The following is a 20834-nucleotide window of genomic DNA, read 5'->3' as shown; positions in this document are numbered from 1 at the left end:
CTTAGGACTAAAAAGCTCAGGAAGCTGGTGATGGATGAAAACCTTAGTCCCACTGGCACTGCAGGAGGGGCCAGGAGAGCAGCAGCATCATAAGCCACAGGGCGGGGCAGCCCAGCCAGGGGCATTCTGAGCTGTTGGGGATGGTGTCAGCCAGGGTGGGCCATGTGAGCTGTCGGGGAGGGCACTGTGAAGTGTGGGGTGGGGCATTGTGTGCCACATGCCTAGCCTCCCACCTGGGTCAGTGGGCTTCAGTCTGTAGGTGACTACAGAAGGAGGAGGAGCTCCATCTGTTCTTTCTTCAGGCAGTTGTTGTGTCTCTCAGCACTTGTTGGGTTCACAACCTATTAAATAAGCGGCTGGTCTTCACCCTCCCAGACAAGTCAACTCAGGGGAGGCGGCAGGGTGTGGGCCTTGGCCCGCAGCCGCGGCCGGGGCCGGGGCCAGGGCCGGGGCCAGGGCTGGCCTGTGAGGTGGGCAGGCAAGCAACGGGCAAGACCATCTCTGCAAGTGCAGCATAGCCTCGGCCTAGGGCAGTGGGAGTGCGAGGCCAAAGCTGTGAGCAGAGGCCCAGGTGGTGGCAGACAGTAGAGGCGCCCCATGGGGAACATACTGACCTGTTGTGTGCGCCCCAGCGACAGCCCTGAGTTTGACCAGCAGCAGGGGTCTGTGTGTCCCTCTGAATCTGAGATCTATGAGGCAGGAGCTGGGGACAGAATGGCAGGAGCTGGGGACAAGATGGCAGGAACTGGGGACAGGATGGCAGGAGCTGGGGACAGAATGGCAGGAGCTGGGGACAGGATGGCAGGAGCTGGGGACAGGATGGCAGGAGCTGGGGACGGGATGGCAGGGGCGCCCATGGCTGCTGCTGTGCAGCCTGCTGCGGTGACTGTTGAAGTTGGTGAGGACGTCCACATGCACCACAACCATGACTGGGAGATGCCTGAAGGTGAGGTAACGGGTGCCATCTGCCTTGGGCTTGCCTCTGGCTGTTGCTGTCCCCAAGGTCCCCTGGGAGGCATCGCCCACTTCAAGCTCCTTTCTGCCCGTAGCCAGCTTTCCCACGGGCTGGCCAGGAGCACAAGCTGGCTCTGCCTTGCATTCCCACCCCTTAGTCTTTCCCCACCAAATCCAGCAGTTTATTTTCGCCTCCCCTCCCAATTGCTCAGTTCTTGCTCTCTCATCTTTCTCCCAGGCTGCCATGGGACCATTTATTTATGGCTCTTCTTGTCAAATAAGCAGCAGTCAAATAAATGAGTTGATCAGTTTTTACAAATGATTACATCATTTTTTTCTTTTCTCCTTCTATACATATAGCTTTGGAGTTTAACCCTTCTGCCAATCCAGAGGCAAGCACAATATTCCACGGGAACTGTCAAACAGATGGTGAGACAACATTGTCTGTAGCTCTATTTATCATCCTGTGGGACTTTGCTAAGGCTTCTTTGGAATATTCTCTTCCTTTTCTCAATAAAAACTCAAATATCCCAACTTTCCAGCAGCCATCTTATTTTTTCTTTGTACCTGTCCAGATGGTACCTAAGTGAAGGAATCAGGTAAGTGCCTAATTGTTTCCTTTGTTAAAGTAGCTAGATCTCAGGACAGTTCATATTCAGATATTTGGGGATTTCTTATTTAAAATCGTAATGGAGGTTACCATGGGAGAGGCTGTATGGGATTCTTAATGGGCTGCTTTAAGTCACCTTGATAGAAGCTGCTTAGTTTCTTCTAACTGTAATTTGAACACAGAAGAGGGTGGGGGGAAGAGGGTGCTTAAAATAATTGTGAAAGGTGCAAAATGTCACGACCAGGGATGCAGAAAAATGGCTGTGTGTGGAGGGGGAGGGTTTGTCAAAGAAGTTTGCCCATGAGGCTCTGATGACTTTAAAATTCTTACTTTAACACAAAATGTGTCTCCAGATTTATTCTGGTGACTTAACAGATTTTATTTACCTCCTTGTTCTGAAAGATAGGTGAGGTTCATGGTCAAAACTTTCAAAAGACATCAATGTAGACTTTTAATGTGTATTATAAAAATTGCAGGTTAAAATCTCCGACCTTCCCTGTAAGAGTGTTTGTTGCTGTGGCTCTCCCTTTGTCCTTTCCCCTCCTGACAATAGCATCTTGTTCAAAGATACGAAAATTGGAGTTTTGGCCAGGCATGGTGGCTCACACCTGTAATACCAGCACTTTGGGAGGCTGAGGCAGGTGGATCACCTGAGGTCAGGAGTTCGAGACCAGCCTGGCCAACATAGTGATACCCCATCTCTACTAAAAAAATACAAAAATTAGCTGGGCGTGGTGGCGCATGCTTGTAGTTCCTGCTACTCTAGAGACTGAGACAGGAGAATTGCTTGAACCCGGGAGGCAGAGGTTGCAGTGAGTAGAGATCACGCCAATGCACTCCAGCCTGGGTGACAGAGCGAGACCCCATCTCACAAAAAAAAGAAAGAAAAAAGAAAAAAAGAAAGAAAGTTGGAGTTTTTTAGTCTCTACACTGCTGGGAGAGGCAGGGGATGGGTGGTGGTGGAAAAGAGAAAACAGTTGATTTGCCTCTAAAATTTTGTGAAGAGATGAATCTAAGTAAAAGTAATTCTGGGTAGTAATATAGTTCTTGAATAAAAATTAAAATTTTCATGGAAAACATTGCATCACAATGAAATTAAATCCAGTTGGCTTATTGGTTTCATTTAAATGCCAGAGATTTCATTACTGTAGAGGAAATGTCTTGTAGCTCTTCTATTTAAACTTTGGTTGGGCTCTTAATTTTTTAAGAAGTAGAATAATTAAGACTCATGATGAGTGTGACTTTGTAACTTGGAAGTACTATCCTCACTTTTCAAGATATTTAAGAATTGCTTTAGAATAAACAATATATTATGTGAATTAATTGATTATACCTTTATACACAAAGCGTGTAAGTAGTTGTGTAAACTTATACTCTGCTTGCTGATGTAAGGAAAGCCTCTGAGTGATGTTACACACCAGTTAGTAGATGGGTAGTATTGGATGAGAGCCCCAAAATGGCTGTTTATTGTCATTCTTTAGGATTACAACACAGTTTATGTATGTTTCACTTGGCCCTTTCCAATACAAATAAGGCCTGTGTATGTTCTCCCTTTGTATTGCTAGTGAAGAAATGAAGACTTAGAGATATCACATGACTGTGGAAGACAGCTACTCAACAGAACTAAGGTTCTGTGTCCTCAGAATGACATGGAAGTGACAGATATGCTGAATTTACTTTTAAAAAATTTTAAGAACTCTAGAAACTTTGCCTATAAAATAGACCTATCTTTTAAAACTTACTGCAATCTTGATTTATTTTATGCAAAGTTGATTTTACACAACTCAAAGCCAACTTTTACCTCTTTTTCTCTTCTTCTTCTTTTTTTTTTTTTTGAATAAAGGAGGGTGTCACTATATACTCATGCTGGCTTCAAATTCCTGACCTGGGTTCAAGTGATTTTCCCATCTCAGCCTCCTGAGTAGCTGGGACTACAAGCATGTGCCACCCTGCCTGGCTCTATCTTATGTCTATACATTCATTTCAATGGATAAGAATAAAAGTAAAAGTAGTGAAATAGCCTAAATACAGCAGTTGAGTAAACGAGTTGATAAATTTTAATAAATGATTACATCTTTTTTCTTTTCTCCCTCTATACATATAGCTTTGGATTTCAACCCTTCTGCCAATCCGGAGGCAACCACAATATTCCAGAGGAACTCTCAAACAGATGGTGAGACAACATTGTTTTTTCCACCAAGAGAAATAGTACAAACTCTTGTTTGATCAGGTGTATAACTCATATTAGTTTAATTTTTCAACTTTTCACATATTCACTTGTCTTATTTTAACATGTGATATACTTTCCTTTAGTTATCTTGTTAGTGAAAACATGTAAACTTTTTCTTTATACATTTTGCCATCTTTTTATCAACACAATTAATTTGTCATGTGATGGAGGAGTCATGGATTTCTCTTTATTCATAATTCTTGGCCCCTTTTCCCTTGCTCCAAAGAGTACATTTTAAAGATGAATGGTAGAACTTAGGCTTCAGCTTGGTTTTCTTTTAAACAAATTAAAAACATAGCTGTTTATCATCAGGGATTGAATCTGTGATTTGGGCCTCCTCTCACACAGTCCTCTGACCACATTCATTTACCACATCCAAGTTCATGCTACTCAAAACTTTAAAGTTATTAACCCTTTCATTTGATGTAATGTAAATTTAAACATGCCCTACTCCTGCTTATTTTCCTTAAAGTTATCGTTAAATCCTCATGTATTTGCTAAAAAGCCATGCACAACCAAGTTTTCCAGTTGACTTAAACAGCAAGAATACAAGTGAGGGTTCTATAATAATATGTGAAGTAACGCAGCACAGTAAAATATAGGAATTTGTAACCTTTGTTTTTATAGTTTGAGTAGACTTTGCCCATCTTGAGTCAGTTATTTCTGATTAGAATTTGTGTTCATTTTTTACATTACTATAAAGAGATACCTAAGGCTGGGTAATTTATAACAAAAAGAGGTTTAATTGGCTCATAGGTCTTTGGGCTGTACAAACATGGCTTCAACATCTGCTTCTGGTGAGGGCCTCAGCAAGCTTACAATCATGATAGAAGGCAAAGGGGAAGCAGGTGGTTCCACACGGTGAAAGAGGGAGGAGAGAGAGGAAGGGGGAAGGTATCACACTCTTTTGTTTTTTTTTTTTTTTTTGAATGGAGTCTCGCTCTGTTGCCCAGGCTGGAATGCAATGGAGCGATCTTGGCTCACTACAACCTCCGCCTCCCACGTCCAAGCAATTCTCCTGCCTCAGCCTCCCGAGTAGTTGGGACTATAGGCGGGCACCATAACACCTGGCTGATTTTTGTATTTTTGGTATAGACGGGGTTTCACCATGGTGGCCAGGCTGGTCTCAAACTCCTGACCTCAGGTGATCCACCCGCTTCAGCTTCCCAAAGTGCTGGGATTACAGACTTGAGCCACTGCACCTGGCCGGTACCACACTCTTTTAAACTACCATAATGAGAATTTGCTTATTACCATGAGGGTGGGACCAAGCCATTCACTGGGAATCCCCCGACATTACCCGAACACCTCCCACTAGGCCCTATCTCCAACATTAAGGGTCACATGTTAACATGAGGTTTGGAGGGGGAACTTATCCAAAACATATCAGAATTGTATTTCCCAGTTCCTTCCAGAGCCATGGGCTTCTCTCACCTAGAGAGCATGGAAGTGGTAAAAGAAAAGCTAGTCCATGTCCCTCACTCTTCAGTGGTAGGAACTTTTGCCTACAAGGCCCTTCCAGCATCAAAGGCAGAGGCAATGTAGGAAACAAAGCATGGCTCAAGTCCCTCTTTGTCCCGACCCGCAGGACAGTCGAACGGGCCCTGGAAGGGGGAGTGGGAATGGAGGAGACAAGAAAACACAAGAAATGGAGACAAGACAAGTAGCCTGATCAAGTCTCGTTTAATGGTGGTGGTGCAATGCCTTATATTGGCTGGCAGAGGAAGAGGTTGGGCCAGGGCGGTGACGGGGGCCGGGTCTTCTCAAATTACAATCGCGCATGCGCCGTGGGTTTGTACTTTTCCCAGGCGAGGGATCGCGCCTACGCCCTAGGCTGCATATCTTCCTGGGCGGGAAAATGTTTGCGCGCCTGCCGGAAAGGTTGGCGCACGCGGGAACAGTTTAGGCGCGCCCGGGAAAAACTTAGGCGCGCGGGAAAAACTTAGGCGCGCGCGGGAAGGGTTTGTAAATAAAGAACCCGGGAATGTGCCGTCCTGTCTCCGCTTTGCAGAGATCAAGCAACAGAGGTCGGCTAATTCCGGGCCTCATGGCTCCGGACAGGTCCCCCTTTTTTATATATAATTACGGCTAGAGGATTGTCCCTCGGGAACTGCGCCTGTCTTAGGTTGGAGTAATGCATCTCATCACTGGTACCCGTCATGGGATTAGGCAGTAGCTTATGACGGCCCTCCTGTCTTAGGTTAGTGAGAGATGATACTCTCTTACCCGTCATTGGCTGTCCAGTTCAGCGCATAGGGAAGGTGGTCATAATGGGTGTGAGTATGAGCCACCGCGACCTTCTTGTTCTAGGCGATGATAATGGACCTGTATAGGCTTCGCTTGGATAGCCTCGACTTGTTGCTTAATGAATGTCATGAGCTTATTGAAGACCAAAGGTCCTACAGAGAGTAAGAGCAATAGGCAAAGCAGGGGGCCCAGGAATGGCATAAGATAGGGAAGGAGTCCATGGAACCCAGTCCAAAACGGGTTATCGGTTATTTCTTTTCATCGTTTTTCTAGGTCTTCTTGTAGACGCCTGATTTTGTCCCTGACGATCCCGGATTTGTTGGTATAGAAACAGCACTTCTCCTGTAAAGCCAAGCAGATGCCGCCCTGTTCTGCAGTTAGTAAATCTAGGCCTCTTCTATTTTGGAGCACTACTTCTGCCAGAGAATCTACCTGATCTTGTAAATCTTGTATAGTACTTGAAATGGCCTGCATATCTGAGATCAATTGGCGAGACAATTTGGTGTATTGAGTAACAGAAACCCCTAGGCCTGTAGCCCCAGTTGCTACGGCAGTAGTTATGCCTAATCCTGCAAGTAAGGGGATAAATTGTATTGCCCTTTTGTTTCTTCCTAAAAAGTGATCTATAGCTGGGATAGGTACAGGTTCATCTCCAGGGATAATGTCTACGTCTGGCAAAAGTGTGGCTAAGACACAACGTCCTGTCCAGTTAGTAGGTAAATAGGTATAAGCCCTATTATTGCCACATATAAAAACCGAGCTGTTTGGGGCACACAGTGATTGGGAAATATTTACTATGGTGGAACAATTATTGAATTGATTGAATCCTACATCAAGGTCGTAAGTGTTATTAAGGGGAGGGGAGTAGATGCAAGAGGAACTAGGAAATTCTAAAGGCTGTACTTTAAGGGGAGGAATTATGATGCAAGGGGTATTGGATGTATAATTTAAGTTATTACTGGGTATGGCAAGAGGAATGGGATCTCCTGATTGCAGACACAGCCAGCAGTCATTAGCCAGACTAGAGTTGGAATTGTTAAGCAGGTTGTGAGTAGCCGTGAGGAGGGCAAAGGTCTGGGCATCAACTTTCTCTTTCCCTCAGGCTTTGGGCAAGGCCAAGGGGTGGTAGTGAATTTCCGGGTACAGGGACCTTTGTATCAAGTTGTGCAATCTTTTCTCTAAGCTCCTCTTTTGGGTCTATTACTGCCATAACTGCGGGGGCAGAAGCCTTATTATAGGGAGGGGGATAAGTAAGAGTTTGTGGCCAGTCAGAATTACGATATTTTGCTGCCCCTTCCTCTAAATTATCCCAGTTTACTTCTGAAGGGTTAAGGTTATTTTTACTTTTGCTTTCATTAGTTGTAGGTAAAACTGGGTATTTTTTAGCCTTTTCCTTATATGATGTTTCTATATTCGTAAAAGAGGGGACCCCAGCCTCTTCCTCATCGCTTTGTAGCGATATAAGGTCTATTTCTTTATTAGGTATGGATTTTTTGAGGTCGGTTTGGGAACTGCCTCTTAATATTTCCTCAGTCTGAGTAACCACCGCCATTACCTCAGGATCTTTTTCTTTTTCCTTTTTATCTATTATATCTCTGATTAGATTCCAATAAGAAAAAGCTGTCACCGGAACCTTCTCTGGTCCAAAAGTACTATAATAATCTTGAAAACAATCTCCCACTCTACGCCACCTCTTTACGTCAATGGTCCCCTCTTGTGGAAACCAAGGGCAGGTTTCTTTTACAAAATCAAAAAATTTAAACAAATCATTACTTTTAACCTTTACTCCTCGTGTTTTTAAAGTCTCTTTTAATTGCCCTACATAAATCTGATGCTGGCTTAATTCTTGTCCCATAATCAGACACTATTACTCACCTCTGGTTCCAACGCGGCAGGCTCCCGTGACGTCCGGAGGAATTTCTTCCACTTTCACTTTCGGCCAACTTTAGTGCCTTCTTCCTCACTTTTTCCCCCGTGTCCAGGTCCCTGTTCGGGCGCCAGGTGTCCCGACCCGCAGGACAGTCGAACGGGCCCTGGAAGGGGGAGTGGGAATGGAGGAGACAAGAAAATACAAGAAATGGAGACAAGACAAGTAGCCTGATCAAGTCTCGTTTAATGGTGGTGGTGCAATGCCTTATATTGGCTGGCAGAGGAAGAGGTTGGGCCAGGGCGGTGACGGGGGCCGGGTCTTCTCAAATTACAATCGCGCATGCGCCGTGGGTTTGTACTTTTCCCGGCGAGGGATCGCGCCTGCGCCCTAGGCTGCATATCTTCCTGGGCGGGAAAATGTTTGCGCGCGTACGGGAAAGGTTGGCGCACGCGGGAACAGTTTAGGCGCGCCGGGAAAAACTTAGGCGCGCGCGGGAAAAGCTTTGGGCGCGCGCGGGAAAAACTTAGGCACGCGCGGGAAGGGGTTGTAAATAAAGAACCCGGGAATGTGCCGTCCTGTCTCCGCTTTGCGGAGATCAAGCAACAGAGGTCGGCTAATTCCGGGCCTCATGGCTCCGGACACCTCTTAAGGCTTTTATTATTCTGGCCTTTTTTTTAGAAAAACAAACATGGTTTTTTTTGTGCTGCAGACACTATGACCAATTAGGTTTGTATACTCGTTTTAAAATTAAAATTTAGGAAAGGCTCTGTGGCTTACACCTGTAATCCCAGCTCTTTGGGAGGCCGAGGTGGGTGGATCATGAGGTTAGGAGATCAAGACCATCCTGGCTAATGCAGTGTAACCTCCTTTCTGCTGAAAATACAAAAAAAAAAAAAATTAGCTAGGCATGGTGGCACGTGCCTGTAGTCCCAGCTTGTCAGGAGACTAAGGCTGGAGAATCGCTTGAACCCGGGAGTCAGAGAGGTTGCAGTGAACTGAGATCCCACCACTGCACTCCAGCCTAGGTTACGGAGTGAGACTCCATCTCAAAAAAAAAAAAAAAAAAATTAGGATACATTACTTTCGAGTTGTGTAAAGACCCCTTTTTTGTTTTGTTTTGTGTTTAGTGGCATATTCGTAGATAATCACTAAGTGTGGTTCAAGATGCTTACAGGGATTCTGTTGCATCTAGAGATAGATGCCTGGTCAGGAAGTAGTTCTTAGAGCTGTTAGCTCTTAGCTTCTGATAATTAAAGTAAGCTGTGTGTAAATGCAGAATGAGAGAATACTGATGGATCATGGCTTATATATGCAACAGTTAAACTTTTTTATTAGCTAAGATTTTCATCTGGCCTAATTTTTTTGCCCTTTTCTTTTGTACATGAGGATTCCTTCATTTGTATGTAATAGAAACAAAAGGTAAAGTAGATGAAAAGCTAAGTTTTTAGATTTGACTCTATGATATTAATCGTGCCAGATAATTTAAATTACAAATTATTGAAAATAGTTTTTTAAAATGGAATTTTGTCTCATTTTACATAGGAGTAATCACTAAGATGTTAACAACCACTTTTATTTTATGGTATTTGTATCAGAAGTGACCAGTTTTTTTTTTTTTATTCTTAGTTGTAGAAATAAGAAGAAGCTCAAGCCTGTAATCCCAGCACTTTGGGAGGCCGAGATGGGTGGATCACGAGGTCAGGAGATCAAGACCATCCTGGCTAACACGGTGAAACCCCGTCTCTACTAAAAATACAAAAACTAGCCGGGCGAGGTGGCGGGCGCCTGTAGTCCCAGCTACTCGGGAGGCTGAGGCAGGAGAATGGCGTAAACCCGGGAGGCGGAGCTTGCAGTGAGCTGAGATCTGGCCACTGCACTCCAGTCCGGGCGACAGAGCGAGACTCCGCCTCAAAAAAAAAAAAAAAAAAAAAAAAAAAAAAGAAGAAGCAATTGTACAAACCATGTAAGTAAACAGTCAAATAGTTAAGAAATTGATAGTTTGACATAAAAGTTGTCTCTCTTGATTTCTTTAAATTACAATGTGGACCCAGTGGTGGTAGCATGGACCTCTTTTTGTGGATTTTCTAAATCTCTTCTGTTTTCCTAAGTATTAAATGTATCCAGAAAAGTCTTTAGTTTAGTGTGTCGACTTTTAAGGATGTCTGATATTTAAGTTACATTTCAATAGTCTGGTTGTGGTAAAAAGATCTGCCTTAAGGCTGGGCATGGTAGCTCATGCCTGTAATCCCAGCACTTTAGGAGGCCGAGGTGAACGGATCATCTGAGGTCAGGAGTTGGAGACAACCATGACCAACATGGTGAAATTCTGTCTCTACCAAAAATACAAAATTAGCCAGGTGTGGTGGCGCATGCCTGTAATCTCAGCTACTCAGGAGGCTGAGGCAGGAGAATCACTTGAACCCGGGAGGCAGAGGTTGCAATGAGTCAAGATTACACCACTGCACATTCCAGCCTGGGTGACAGAGCAAGACTCCATCTCAAAATAATAATAATAATAATGATCCACCATGATCAAATGGGTTTCATACCAGGGATGCAGGGATGGATTAACATACACAAGTCAATGAATGTGATAAACCACATAAACAGAATTAAAAACAAAAAATCACATGATCATCTCAATAGACACAGAAAAAGCATTTGACAGAATGCAGCATCCTTCTATGATTAAAACCCTCAGCAAGATCAGCATACAAGGGTCATACCTCAATGTAATAGCCATCTATGACAAACCCACAGCCAACATAATACTGAATGGGGAAAATTTGAAAGCATTCCCCCTGAGAACTGGAACAAGACAAGGATGCCCACTCTCACCACTTATTTTTTTATTTTGTTTTATTACTTTTTTTTACAAACATAGACTTTACTAAATGCTGCTCAATCCCCCAGTGAAGATCTTTCATTACAAAACAGTTTTCCACACAACTGCAAGTTAAGAGATTGGAATGGTACTCTGATAACAAAAGATGTGAGAAATACTTCAAGTAAAAACATAAAAGACCTCTATGTAGTCAACCTTTTCAGAGCTCTACAGAGGAAGCCTACTGCATTTCCTTTAAATAAAGCCAGGCAGTGACACCTAGTGCTCTGTATCACCACACTGTGGGACTCAAAGCCTCCGTCCCTAGGTCAGGAGGAACTAGGTGAAGGGCAGGTCGTGAGGACTGGAAAGGCCCTGCCTTCAGCCTTTGAGAGGAGGAGGAGGAATGAGTTGAGAGGCAAGCTGGGTAATTCACCTGAGCTGCCTCTACCCATCCGTTACCGCTCTGGGGAATTGCAGAGGAAGGGGGATATTCATGAGGAACAATCTGAAGAATTGTGGTTTACTTTCCCAGCTTTTAAAAATATTTTGTGCTTTAAGAAGCCTGGAGATTTAAGGTTTTGTCTAAATTCCAGAGTACAGTAATATATTTCTTGAGGGGAGGGGTTAGGGCAGGTAATTCCCCCCATCATATTTCTGGGTGAGACTAAGAGAAGGGTAAGGATGATACCTTAGTTTTATTTTAGGAAGTATTCTTTTTCCTAGGATGTAACTAAGGTTTGCAGCAGTCACTCTCACCATTTCTATTCAACATAGTACGGAAGGCCTGGCCAGAGCAATCACATAAGAGAAAGCAATAAAAGGCATCCAGATCGGTAAAGAGGAAGTCAAACTGTTGCCATTTGCTGATGATATGATCATATACCTAGGAAACCCTAAAGTCTCCTTCCAAAAGCTCCCAGAACTGATAAAGGAATTCAGGAAAGTTTCAGGAGACAAAATTAATGTACACAAATCAGTAGCTCTGTTATACCCCAACAGCGACCAAGCTTAGAATCAAGCCAAGAACTCAACCCCTTTTGTGATAGCTGCAAAAATAAAATAAAATAAATTACTTAGGAATAGACCTAACCACGGAGGTGAAAGACCTCTACAAGGAAAACAACATTAGTATTTTTAATGGGTTAAAATGAGAGGCAGCAGGTAAACAGTGGAAGATATCAGTGGGTGGGCTTCGGCGTCCAACAGGTACTGGACCTTTGATGGTAAGCTTTTTTTTTTTTTTTGACTTACTAAGTTACTAGGTACTATTATTTTCTAGTTTTTGTCATTAAACCTTAAAACTACTAAGTAACCCCTTCCATTTATTGTTAAAGAGCGTAAAATTTCATACTCTTAATTTATGCTGACTGATGTTAGATTATTTGTTTCTATTTTGTGACTACCTTAAATAATACCTATAAATAGTAAACTGTTAGTAGTGTTTTTGCTGTAATTGAATGTAGTAAGATTTATCTTCCAAATGATAACCGCATTGTCAAACACTTGTCAAAGTTTTGGATTTACTCAAAATTCTATGCTCAGCAGCTGGAGGTAGGAAGAGTAGGGGACCCTCCCTTACTTTTACGGAGAGGCATACTTTCTCATGAGGGGAATACTCTGCAAGAATTCGTATCTTGTTAGCGGTGGTAACTTCAACTAACTAGTGTACAAAAAGACATGTATTGGTGAGGCTGCCAACAGAGAGATCCAAGAGGGTAGATGGAGTTGAGCTTGCTGAAACAAGGAAAGAGAAAAGCAGTATTCTAGGCAGAGAGCAGGGCTAGATTAGGAAAATGACTAGGTGCAGGTCAGATGATTTATATAGAATGAAATGGATCAAGTTTTGAAATGAATGGAAAGTATTCTCTGAGTCTCATTTGAGTCATGTCATGGCAGTCTTATTTAAACATGAAGTGAAAGTTAGATTTTTTAAGTTGTCATCTGTTTTTAGGGTGTGAGAGAATATTTAAGTGATACTCTTTTTATCCTCCACATAAGAAAATAGGACTAGAGAAACCTATGGCTTCCTCGCTTGTTGGTGGCCTAGCAGCCCTGGCACACAGAGCCTCTGAATCTGAAACACTTGCTTTGTCACAATATCGCCTGAAATAATACATTTAGGATGAGTAATTTAGTAAATGCATTAGTCTTGTATTCACTGCAATAAAATGCTCTTGTACCAGTATTATTTAATACATTACATTTTATCGTAGTAAATAAATAATAGACATAGAAATTCTTAGTTGCTTTATATAGCTGTAGAAAAAAACAATGAAATCTTATTTTAAACTTTTCTCATGATTTTTAAAGGGAATTCATAAAATCCTTGTTAGGTTTGATGACAGGTACCACATTAAGGACAGCATTTTATAACCCGTATCTTAAACATCGTCTCTGGAAGTTAAGAGCCTCCGATGGGTTTTCTGTAGAGTGCACATGATACCGCACTCAGGCAGTTCATGGAGTGTAAGAAATATCTTAGTGCTTTGTCATTTGACATTTTAACCAAGAAAAAAATACACTTTGATAAGTTTAGCTAATACTTCCCTTCCGCTTCAGGTATCTACTGTGTGTTTCAGTCAACAATACAGCTCATGTTCGGCAATATTCCTTGATGACAGCACAGCCAGCCAGCCTTATCTTACAATGACAATAATATCGTGAGTACAACTATACTGCCGAGGGACAGATTCGTTTATTCTAAAATTATTTCAGCCATTTGGGTGTCCTCTTCCACAATCAGTTTAAGAAATTAGAATCAACTATATATTGATATCCAGATTCTAAATATTAAGTATCAGTTTATCTTTTAATCTTAGACGTTGTGGTGGAAGGAAAAAATCAGTTAGCAGAGAAGCAATCCCAGAAACAGTGTATCTTTTTGATGCCTTTATGCCTTTAGACAATGTTGAACACAGTGAGAAGGATAGGTTCCCTTTATTGAATGTTTTTTGTGAAAACTTAGTTGTTCAATGCATTATAGGCCTAAATCAGTGTGTACTACTTTGGACAGTAGCCTTGGAAGAAGGAACAGCTTTTCCTCTTCTGGCACCACAGTGTATCTGCATTTGAATTTCTCCCATTGTGCACGAGCACCTCGTGGGCCACAAAGATGCGCTTTGAGAGCACCCTGAGATGAAGTTTATTCTAAAAGGAACAACCAACACCAGCACCAGCTGCATAGGGGCTGTCCAGTGCACATTACCGCCACCTCCTCGGGTCATGAGTGTTGATTTTTAGAACACAGTTTGGAAAGTAGTAATTTAGACTATTAATGTCTTTAATTTTACTATTCATTCTGTAAACATAACTAGCTTATAAACAATTTTGTTCCAAATGCACTAGCCTTTTTAGCGAATTCAATTGTCAGTAACTTTTACTTCAATTAAAAATGGCAAGTTTACACTCATAATAATGTCACTTTTCTCCTTCCCTTTTAACAATAGTTGTGATGAAATTGTGTTTCAGCAAAAACTGGACTCAAACTCTGTCTCAAGTCCTGAACTTTGGGACCTATTGAGTAATCACTAAATGTCTGTAGTCAGCTGAGTCTCTTAAATCTTTGAGCACACATACACCAAAACTACCTTGACTACAGTCCCTGGCTTCTTTTGAGTTCAAAAGATTTTGATGTGTTAGCATACAATTCAAAAGTAGCTTTGAAGATTAATCTTGCTCAAACAAATTTCATGCTTTTTTTCTCGTTATTCTACTTTTTAGAAGTCTACTTTTGAAAGTAAAGTAACTTTTAATTTGCCATCAGCAAGTTTGAGAAATAATCCTTTGGTATATTCACTATTGGTGAAATAAAGGTTTATTGAGCAAATTAATAGGGCAAATTGGCTTCAAGAAAAGATTTTGAAAAATGTTTATGATGAGTCAGTAGTGCACTGTTATCAGTGGGATAGGTGGAACTCACTGAGATCACTTATGCAAGGTTTTTTTTTTTTTCCAAAATACATATCTGCAAACACGTGTGTCTTCCCATCTCCACGTTCCCTCTACCTCTAGGCACTGAGAAGCCTTTTAGGAAAATAGGGATGGATGTGAGGCATCTTTATGTGAAGAAAAGCATCCCAGAAGATTCTGATTTTCACCCCAGGTCAATCATTCCAAACTTTGCTGCACATTGAAATCACCTGGGAAACTTTTACCAACAACCTTGATGCCCAAAGTCATACCCAGCACTCATTACATTAAAATGTCTCATGTTGAAGATGAGGCCGTTATTAAAGCATCTCAGGTGATTTGAACGTGCAGCAGAGTTTGAGAGCCACGGCTTCATTTGAGTTTAGGATGAGAAACCGCTCCTATTTGGTGGGACCTTGGGCAAGTCAGTTTTAAGGTTTGTTTCCCTGATCTGTAAAATGAGTGTTGAATTAAATGTCATGTAAGGTCATTGGTCCTTTCCAGCATGTAACTTTAAATTCTGCGATTGTGAAATTATTTCAGAGATGAAAACTACTTGAAGCACTATAGACATATCCATCTTACATGCTAATGTTTCAGGCTTTCCAACAAGTGCTAATATTGTGTAGACCTATTAATAAAATTGAGATTTTCCTTCCCTCAGTTGTTTTGAGCCTCATTCTACAAAATTAGCTGGGTGTGGTTGCACATTGCTGTAATCCCAAATACTCCGGAGGCTGAGGCAGGAGAATTGCTTGAACCCGGGAGGAAGAGGTTGTGGTGAGCCGAGATCAGCACCATTGCACTCCAGCCTGGGCAACAAGAGCAAGACTCTATCTCAAAAAAAAAAAAAAAAAAAAAAATTACCTAGGCATAGTGGTACAAACCTGTAATCCCAGCTACTTGGGAGGCTGAGGCATGAGAATCGCTTGAACCTGGGAGGTGGAGGTTGTGGTGAGCCAAGATTGCACCACTGCACTCCAGTCTGAGCAACAGAGCCAGACTCTAAGTCAAAAAATAAATAAATACATGAAAGAAATCGCATGGGACGAAAGGCTTTGCAGGTAGAAGAGCATATAACAGGGAAATCTGTTATTATTTATACATTATAATCGTCAACAGAAACGCGTCTTCTAACAGCATATTGCCTCGCATTTTGGTTCTCATATTTTTGCAAAAAACCAAGAAATGAAACAGTGCCCTTATGGTACTGTTCCGAACTAGAAGATTTGAATTTCAGGGCCGCTAGGAAATTTTCCTCTGCCCCCGTTTTAAAAAATGTCTTCAGGCCTAACAAACGATAACATCTATTGTTATGAATTGTTTTTCCTTCCACAGAGTGACCTTGGAGATACATCACGATATCATGCAAAGGTGAGCGTTTTAGAAACCTGTCTTGTTATTCTAGCTAATTACTTTGCAAGATATCAAGCTCAGTGTTAGGTCACAGCTCTAGACATCATAAGCTGTATTGTGCCTGCTAAAATATCGAAGCAAATTATTTGTGTTTTCCTTGTTCCTTAAGACTCTTTTAATTTTTAAATGATTGAGAATCTCAAAGAGTATGTGTTTATATTGATTATATTGATATTTACTGTGGTAGAAACATAACATTGAGTTTTTTTTCAAAATCTATTTTTAGTTTAGATTTCACAGCCTTACCACTGTTGATATTATGAGCTAGATAACGCTTTGTTGTGGGGACTGTCCTGTGCGTTGCAGAGAGTTTGGCAGCATTCTTGGCCTCTACCAACTAGATGTCAGTAGTAACCCATGGCCCAGGTTGTGACAACAGAAAATATTCCTAGAGAACAATATTGTTAACAGAAATTTTTCATCGAAAAAGTAACTTTTCTACAACAAAAAGTGGAGTAAAAAGTGTGTCATGTATTTATATTATTTAAAGTCTCATGTTGACCTTCATAGGAGACACTGGATTCTCTAGATCTTTCTTTGCAATTTGCTCTAAAGAAGCAATGAGACCGGGCGCGGTAGCTCATGCCTGTAATCCCAGCACTTTGCGAGGCCGACGCAGGCGGGTCGCAAGGTCAGGAAATTGAGACCATCCCGGCTAACACTGTGAAACCTGTCTCTACTAAAAATACAAAAACTTAGCTGGGCATGGTGGCATGCGCCTGTAGTCCCAGCTACTCTGGAGGCTGAGGCAGGAGAACCGCTTGAATCAGGGAGATGGAGGGTGCAGTGAGCCGAGATCACACCACTGCACTCCAGCTTGGGTGACAGAGCAAGACTCCATCTCAAAAAAAAAAAAAAACAAAAAACAATAAGACGGCTGGGTGCAGTGGTTCACACCTGTAATCCCAGCACTTTGGGAGGCTGAGGTGGGCAGATCACTTGAGGTTCAAGAGTTTGAGACCAGTCCGATCAACATGGTGAAACCTGCCTCCACTGAAAGTACAAAAAATAGCTGGGCACGGTGGTGCATGCCTGTAGTCCCAGCTACTTGGGTGGCTGAGGTAGGAGAATCGCATGGACCCAGGAGGCGGAGGTTGCAGTGAGCCGAGATCTCGCCATTGCACCCCAGCCTGAGTGACAGAGGGAGACTCCGTCTCAAAAAAAGAAAAAAAGAAGCAATAAAGTGACCTAACCTCATGCAAATATGTAGTTGGTAAAAGGGGTATTTTTAAAGTTTTCAGACAGTTGTGGGTATTCTTTAATACTAAATCAAAACTTCACAAGTGCTAATTTCTTAAATTAGTTACCATGGCATTTTCCATATTAATAAATTTATTCCATCAGTACTCATTGATCTTTCTTGCACAGTAAATGGATCTTTTGCCCCATACTTGCATTTATAATATTATGCATTAGTTACTTGGAATATATTGGTTTATGTTTTATTGTGTCAAAAATCACTTTTAATTTAACCACCAATCTTTAAAATGCTTTTAAGAATTGAAAAGCTGTCAGGCCTACAGTAGAAGGAACAAGTTTTTCTTTTCTTTTCTTTTTCTTTTTTTTTTTAATTATACTTTAAGTTCTAGGGTACATGTGCACAACGTGCAGGTTTGTTACATATGTATACATGTGCCATGTTGGTGTGCTGCACCCATTAACTCATCATTTACATTAGGTATATCTCCTAATGCTATCCCTCCCCCCTCCCCCCACCCTACAATAGGCCCCAGTGTGTGATATTCCCCTTCTTGTGTCCAAGTGATCTCATTGTTCAGTTCCCACCTATGAGTGAGAACATGCTGTGTTTGGTTTTCTGTTCTTGCAATAGTTTCTTGAGAATGATGGTTTGCTGCATCCATGTCCCTACAAAGGACACAAACTCATCCTTTTTTATGGCTGCATAGTATTCCATGGTGTATATGTGCCACATTTTCTTAATCCAGTCTGTCACTGATGGACATTTCAGTTGATTCCAAGTCTTTGCTATTCTGAATAGTGCCGCAATAAACGTATGCGTGCATGTGTCTTTATAGTAGCATGATTTATAATCCTTTGGGTATATACCCAGTAATGGGATGGCTGGGTCATATGGTATTTCTAGTTCTAGATCCTTGAGGAATCGCCATACTGTTTTCCACAATGGTTGAACCAGTTTACAATCCCACCAACAGTGTAAAAGTGTTCCTATTTCTCCACATCCTCTTCAGCACCTGTTGTTTCCTTACTTTTTAATGATTGCCATTCTAACTGGTGTGAGATGGTATCTCATTGTGGTTTTGATTTGCATTTCTCTGATGGCCAGTGATAACGAGCATTTTTTCATGTGTCTGTTGGCTGTATGAATGGTTTTTTTTGAGAAGTGTCTGTTCATATCCTTTCCCCACTTTTTGATGGTTTTTTTTTTTTTTTCTTGTAAATTTGTTTGAGTTCTTTGTAGGTTCTGGATATTAGCCCTTTGTCAGATGAGTAGATTGCAAAAATTTTCTCCCATTCTGTAGGTTGCCTGTTCACTCTGATGATAGTTTCTTTTGCTGTGCAGATGCTCTTTAGTTTAGTTAGATCCCATTTGTCAATTTTGGCTTTTGTTACTGTTGCTTTTGGTGTTTAGACATGAAGTCCTTGCCCATGCCTATGTCCTGAATGGTGTTACCTAGGTTTTCTTTTAGGGTTTTTATGGTTTTAGGTCTAACATTTAAGTCTGTAATCCATCTTGAATTAATTTTCGTATAAGGAGTAAGGAAAGGATCCAGTTTCAGCTTTCTACTTATGGCTAGCCAATTTTCCCAGCACCATTTATTAAATAGGGAATCCTTTCCCCTTTTCTTGTTGTTTGTCAGGTTTGTCAAAGATCAGATGGCTGTAGATGTGTGGTATTATTTCTGAGGGCTCTATTCTGTTCTATTGGTCTATATCTCTGTTTTGGTACCAGTATCATGCTATTTTGGTTACTGTAGCCTTGTAGTATAGTTTGAAGTCAGGTTGTGTGATGCCTCCAGGTTTGTTCTTTTGGCTTAGGATTGTTTTGGCAATGCGGGGTCTTTTTGGGTTCCACATGAACTTTAAAGCAGTTTTTTCCAATTCTGTGAAGAAAGTCATCAGTAGCTTAATGGGGATGGCATTGAATCTATAAATTACCTTGGGAGTATGGCCATTTTCATGATATTGATTCCTCCTTTCCATGAACAAGGTGTGTTCTTCCATTTGTTTGTGTCCTCTTTTATTTCACTGAGCAGTGGTTTGTAGTTCTCCTTGAAGAGGTCCTTTACATCCCTTATAAGTTGGATTCCTAGGTATTTTATTCTCTTTGAAGCTATTGTGAATGGGAGTTCATGATTTTGCTCTCTGTTTGTCTGTTACTGGTGTGTAAGAATGCTTGTGATTTTTGCACATTGATTTTGTATCCTGAGACTTTACTGAAGGTGTTTATCAGCTTAAGGAGATTTTGGGCTGAGATAATGGGGTTTTCTAAATATACAATCATGTCATCTGCAAACAGGGACAATTTGACTTCTTCTTTTCCTAACTGAATACCCTTTATTTCTTTCTCTTGCCTTATTGCCCTAGCCAGAACGTCCAACACTATGTTGAATAGGAGTGGTGAGAGAGGGCATCCCTGTCTTGTGCCAGTTTTCAAAGGGAATGCTTCCAGTTTTTGCCCATTCAATATGATATTGGCTGTGGGTGTGTCATAAATAGCTCTTATTATTTTGAGATATGTTCCATCAATACCGAATTTATTGAGCGTTTTTAGCATGAAGGGCTGTTGAATTTTGTCAAAGGCCTTTTCTGCATCTATTGAGATAATCATGTGTTTTTTTCTTTGGTTCTGTTTATATGCTGGATTATGTTTATTAATTTCCATATGTTGAACCAGCCTTGCATCCTAGGGATGAAGCCCACTTGATCATGGTGGGTAAGCTTTTTGATGTGCTACTGGATTCGGTTTGCCAGTATTTATTGAGGATTTTTACATCAATGTTCATCAATGATATTGGTCTTAAATTCTTTTTTTGTTGTGTCTCTGGCAGGCTTTGGTATCAGGACGATGTTGGCCTCATAAAATGAATTAGGGAGGATTCCCTCTGTTTCTATTGATTGGAATAGTTTCAGAAGGAATGGTACCAACTCCTCCTTGTACCTCTGGTATAATTCGGCTGGGAATCTGTCTGGTCCTGGACTTTTTTTGGTTGGTAGGCTATTAATTATTGCCTCAATTTCAGAGCCTGCTATTGGTCTATTCAGGGATTCAACTTCTTCCTGGTTTAGTCTTGGGAGAGTGTAAGTGTCAGGAAATTATCCATTTCTTCTAGGTTTTCTAGTTGATTTGCGTAGAGGTGTTTATAGTATTCTCTGATGGTAGTTTGTATTTCTGTGGGGTTGGTGGTGATATCCCCTTTATCATTTTTTTTTGCAACTATTTGATTCCTCCCTCTTTTCTTCTTTATTAGTCTTGCTAGCAGTCTATCACTTTTGTTGATCTCTTCAAAAAACCAGCTCCTGGATTCATTAATTTTTTGGAGGGTTTTTTTTGTGTCTCTATCTCCTTCAGTTCCACTCTGATCTTGGTTATTTCTTGCCTTCTGCTAGCTTTTGAATGTGTTTGCTCTTCCTTCTCTAGTTCTTTTAATTGTGATGTTAGGGTGTCAATTTTAGATCTTTCCTGCTTTCTCTTGTGGGCATTTAGTGCTATAAAGTTCTCTCTACGCACTGCTTTAAATGTGTCCCAGAGATTCTGGTATGTGGTATCTTTGTTCTCATTGGTTTCAAA

General features: G+C 41.4%; 1 protein-coding gene across 1 annotated transcript in view; it reads left to right on the top strand.

Annotated features, from left to right (window-relative positions):
* Positions 1-259: 259 nt before the first annotated feature.
* LOC117088191 (arf-GAP with GTPase, ANK repeat and PH domain-containing protein 5-like) overlaps positions 260-20834 on the top strand; it is a 28457-nt gene continuing 7882 nt past the window's right edge. Inside the window, 5 exon segments of the mRNA XM_033219305.1 lie at positions 260-946; positions 1315-1383; positions 3669-3737; positions 13298-13398; positions 15986-16021. Of these exon segments, the coding sequence (XP_033075196.1) occupies positions 926-946; positions 1315-1383; positions 3669-3737; positions 13298-13398; positions 15986-16021 (296 nt within the window). The 5' untranslated portion in view covers positions 260-925.

Source organism: Trachypithecus francoisi, unplaced genomic scaffold (assembly GCF_009764315.1).
Source record: "Trachypithecus francoisi isolate TF-2019V2 unplaced genomic scaffold, Tfra_2.0 Contig00734, whole genome shotgun sequence".
Lineage (NCBI taxonomy): Eukaryota > Metazoa > Chordata > Mammalia > Primates > Cercopithecidae > Trachypithecus > Trachypithecus francoisi.
This window is presented reverse-complemented; position numbering and strand designations above follow the sequence as displayed.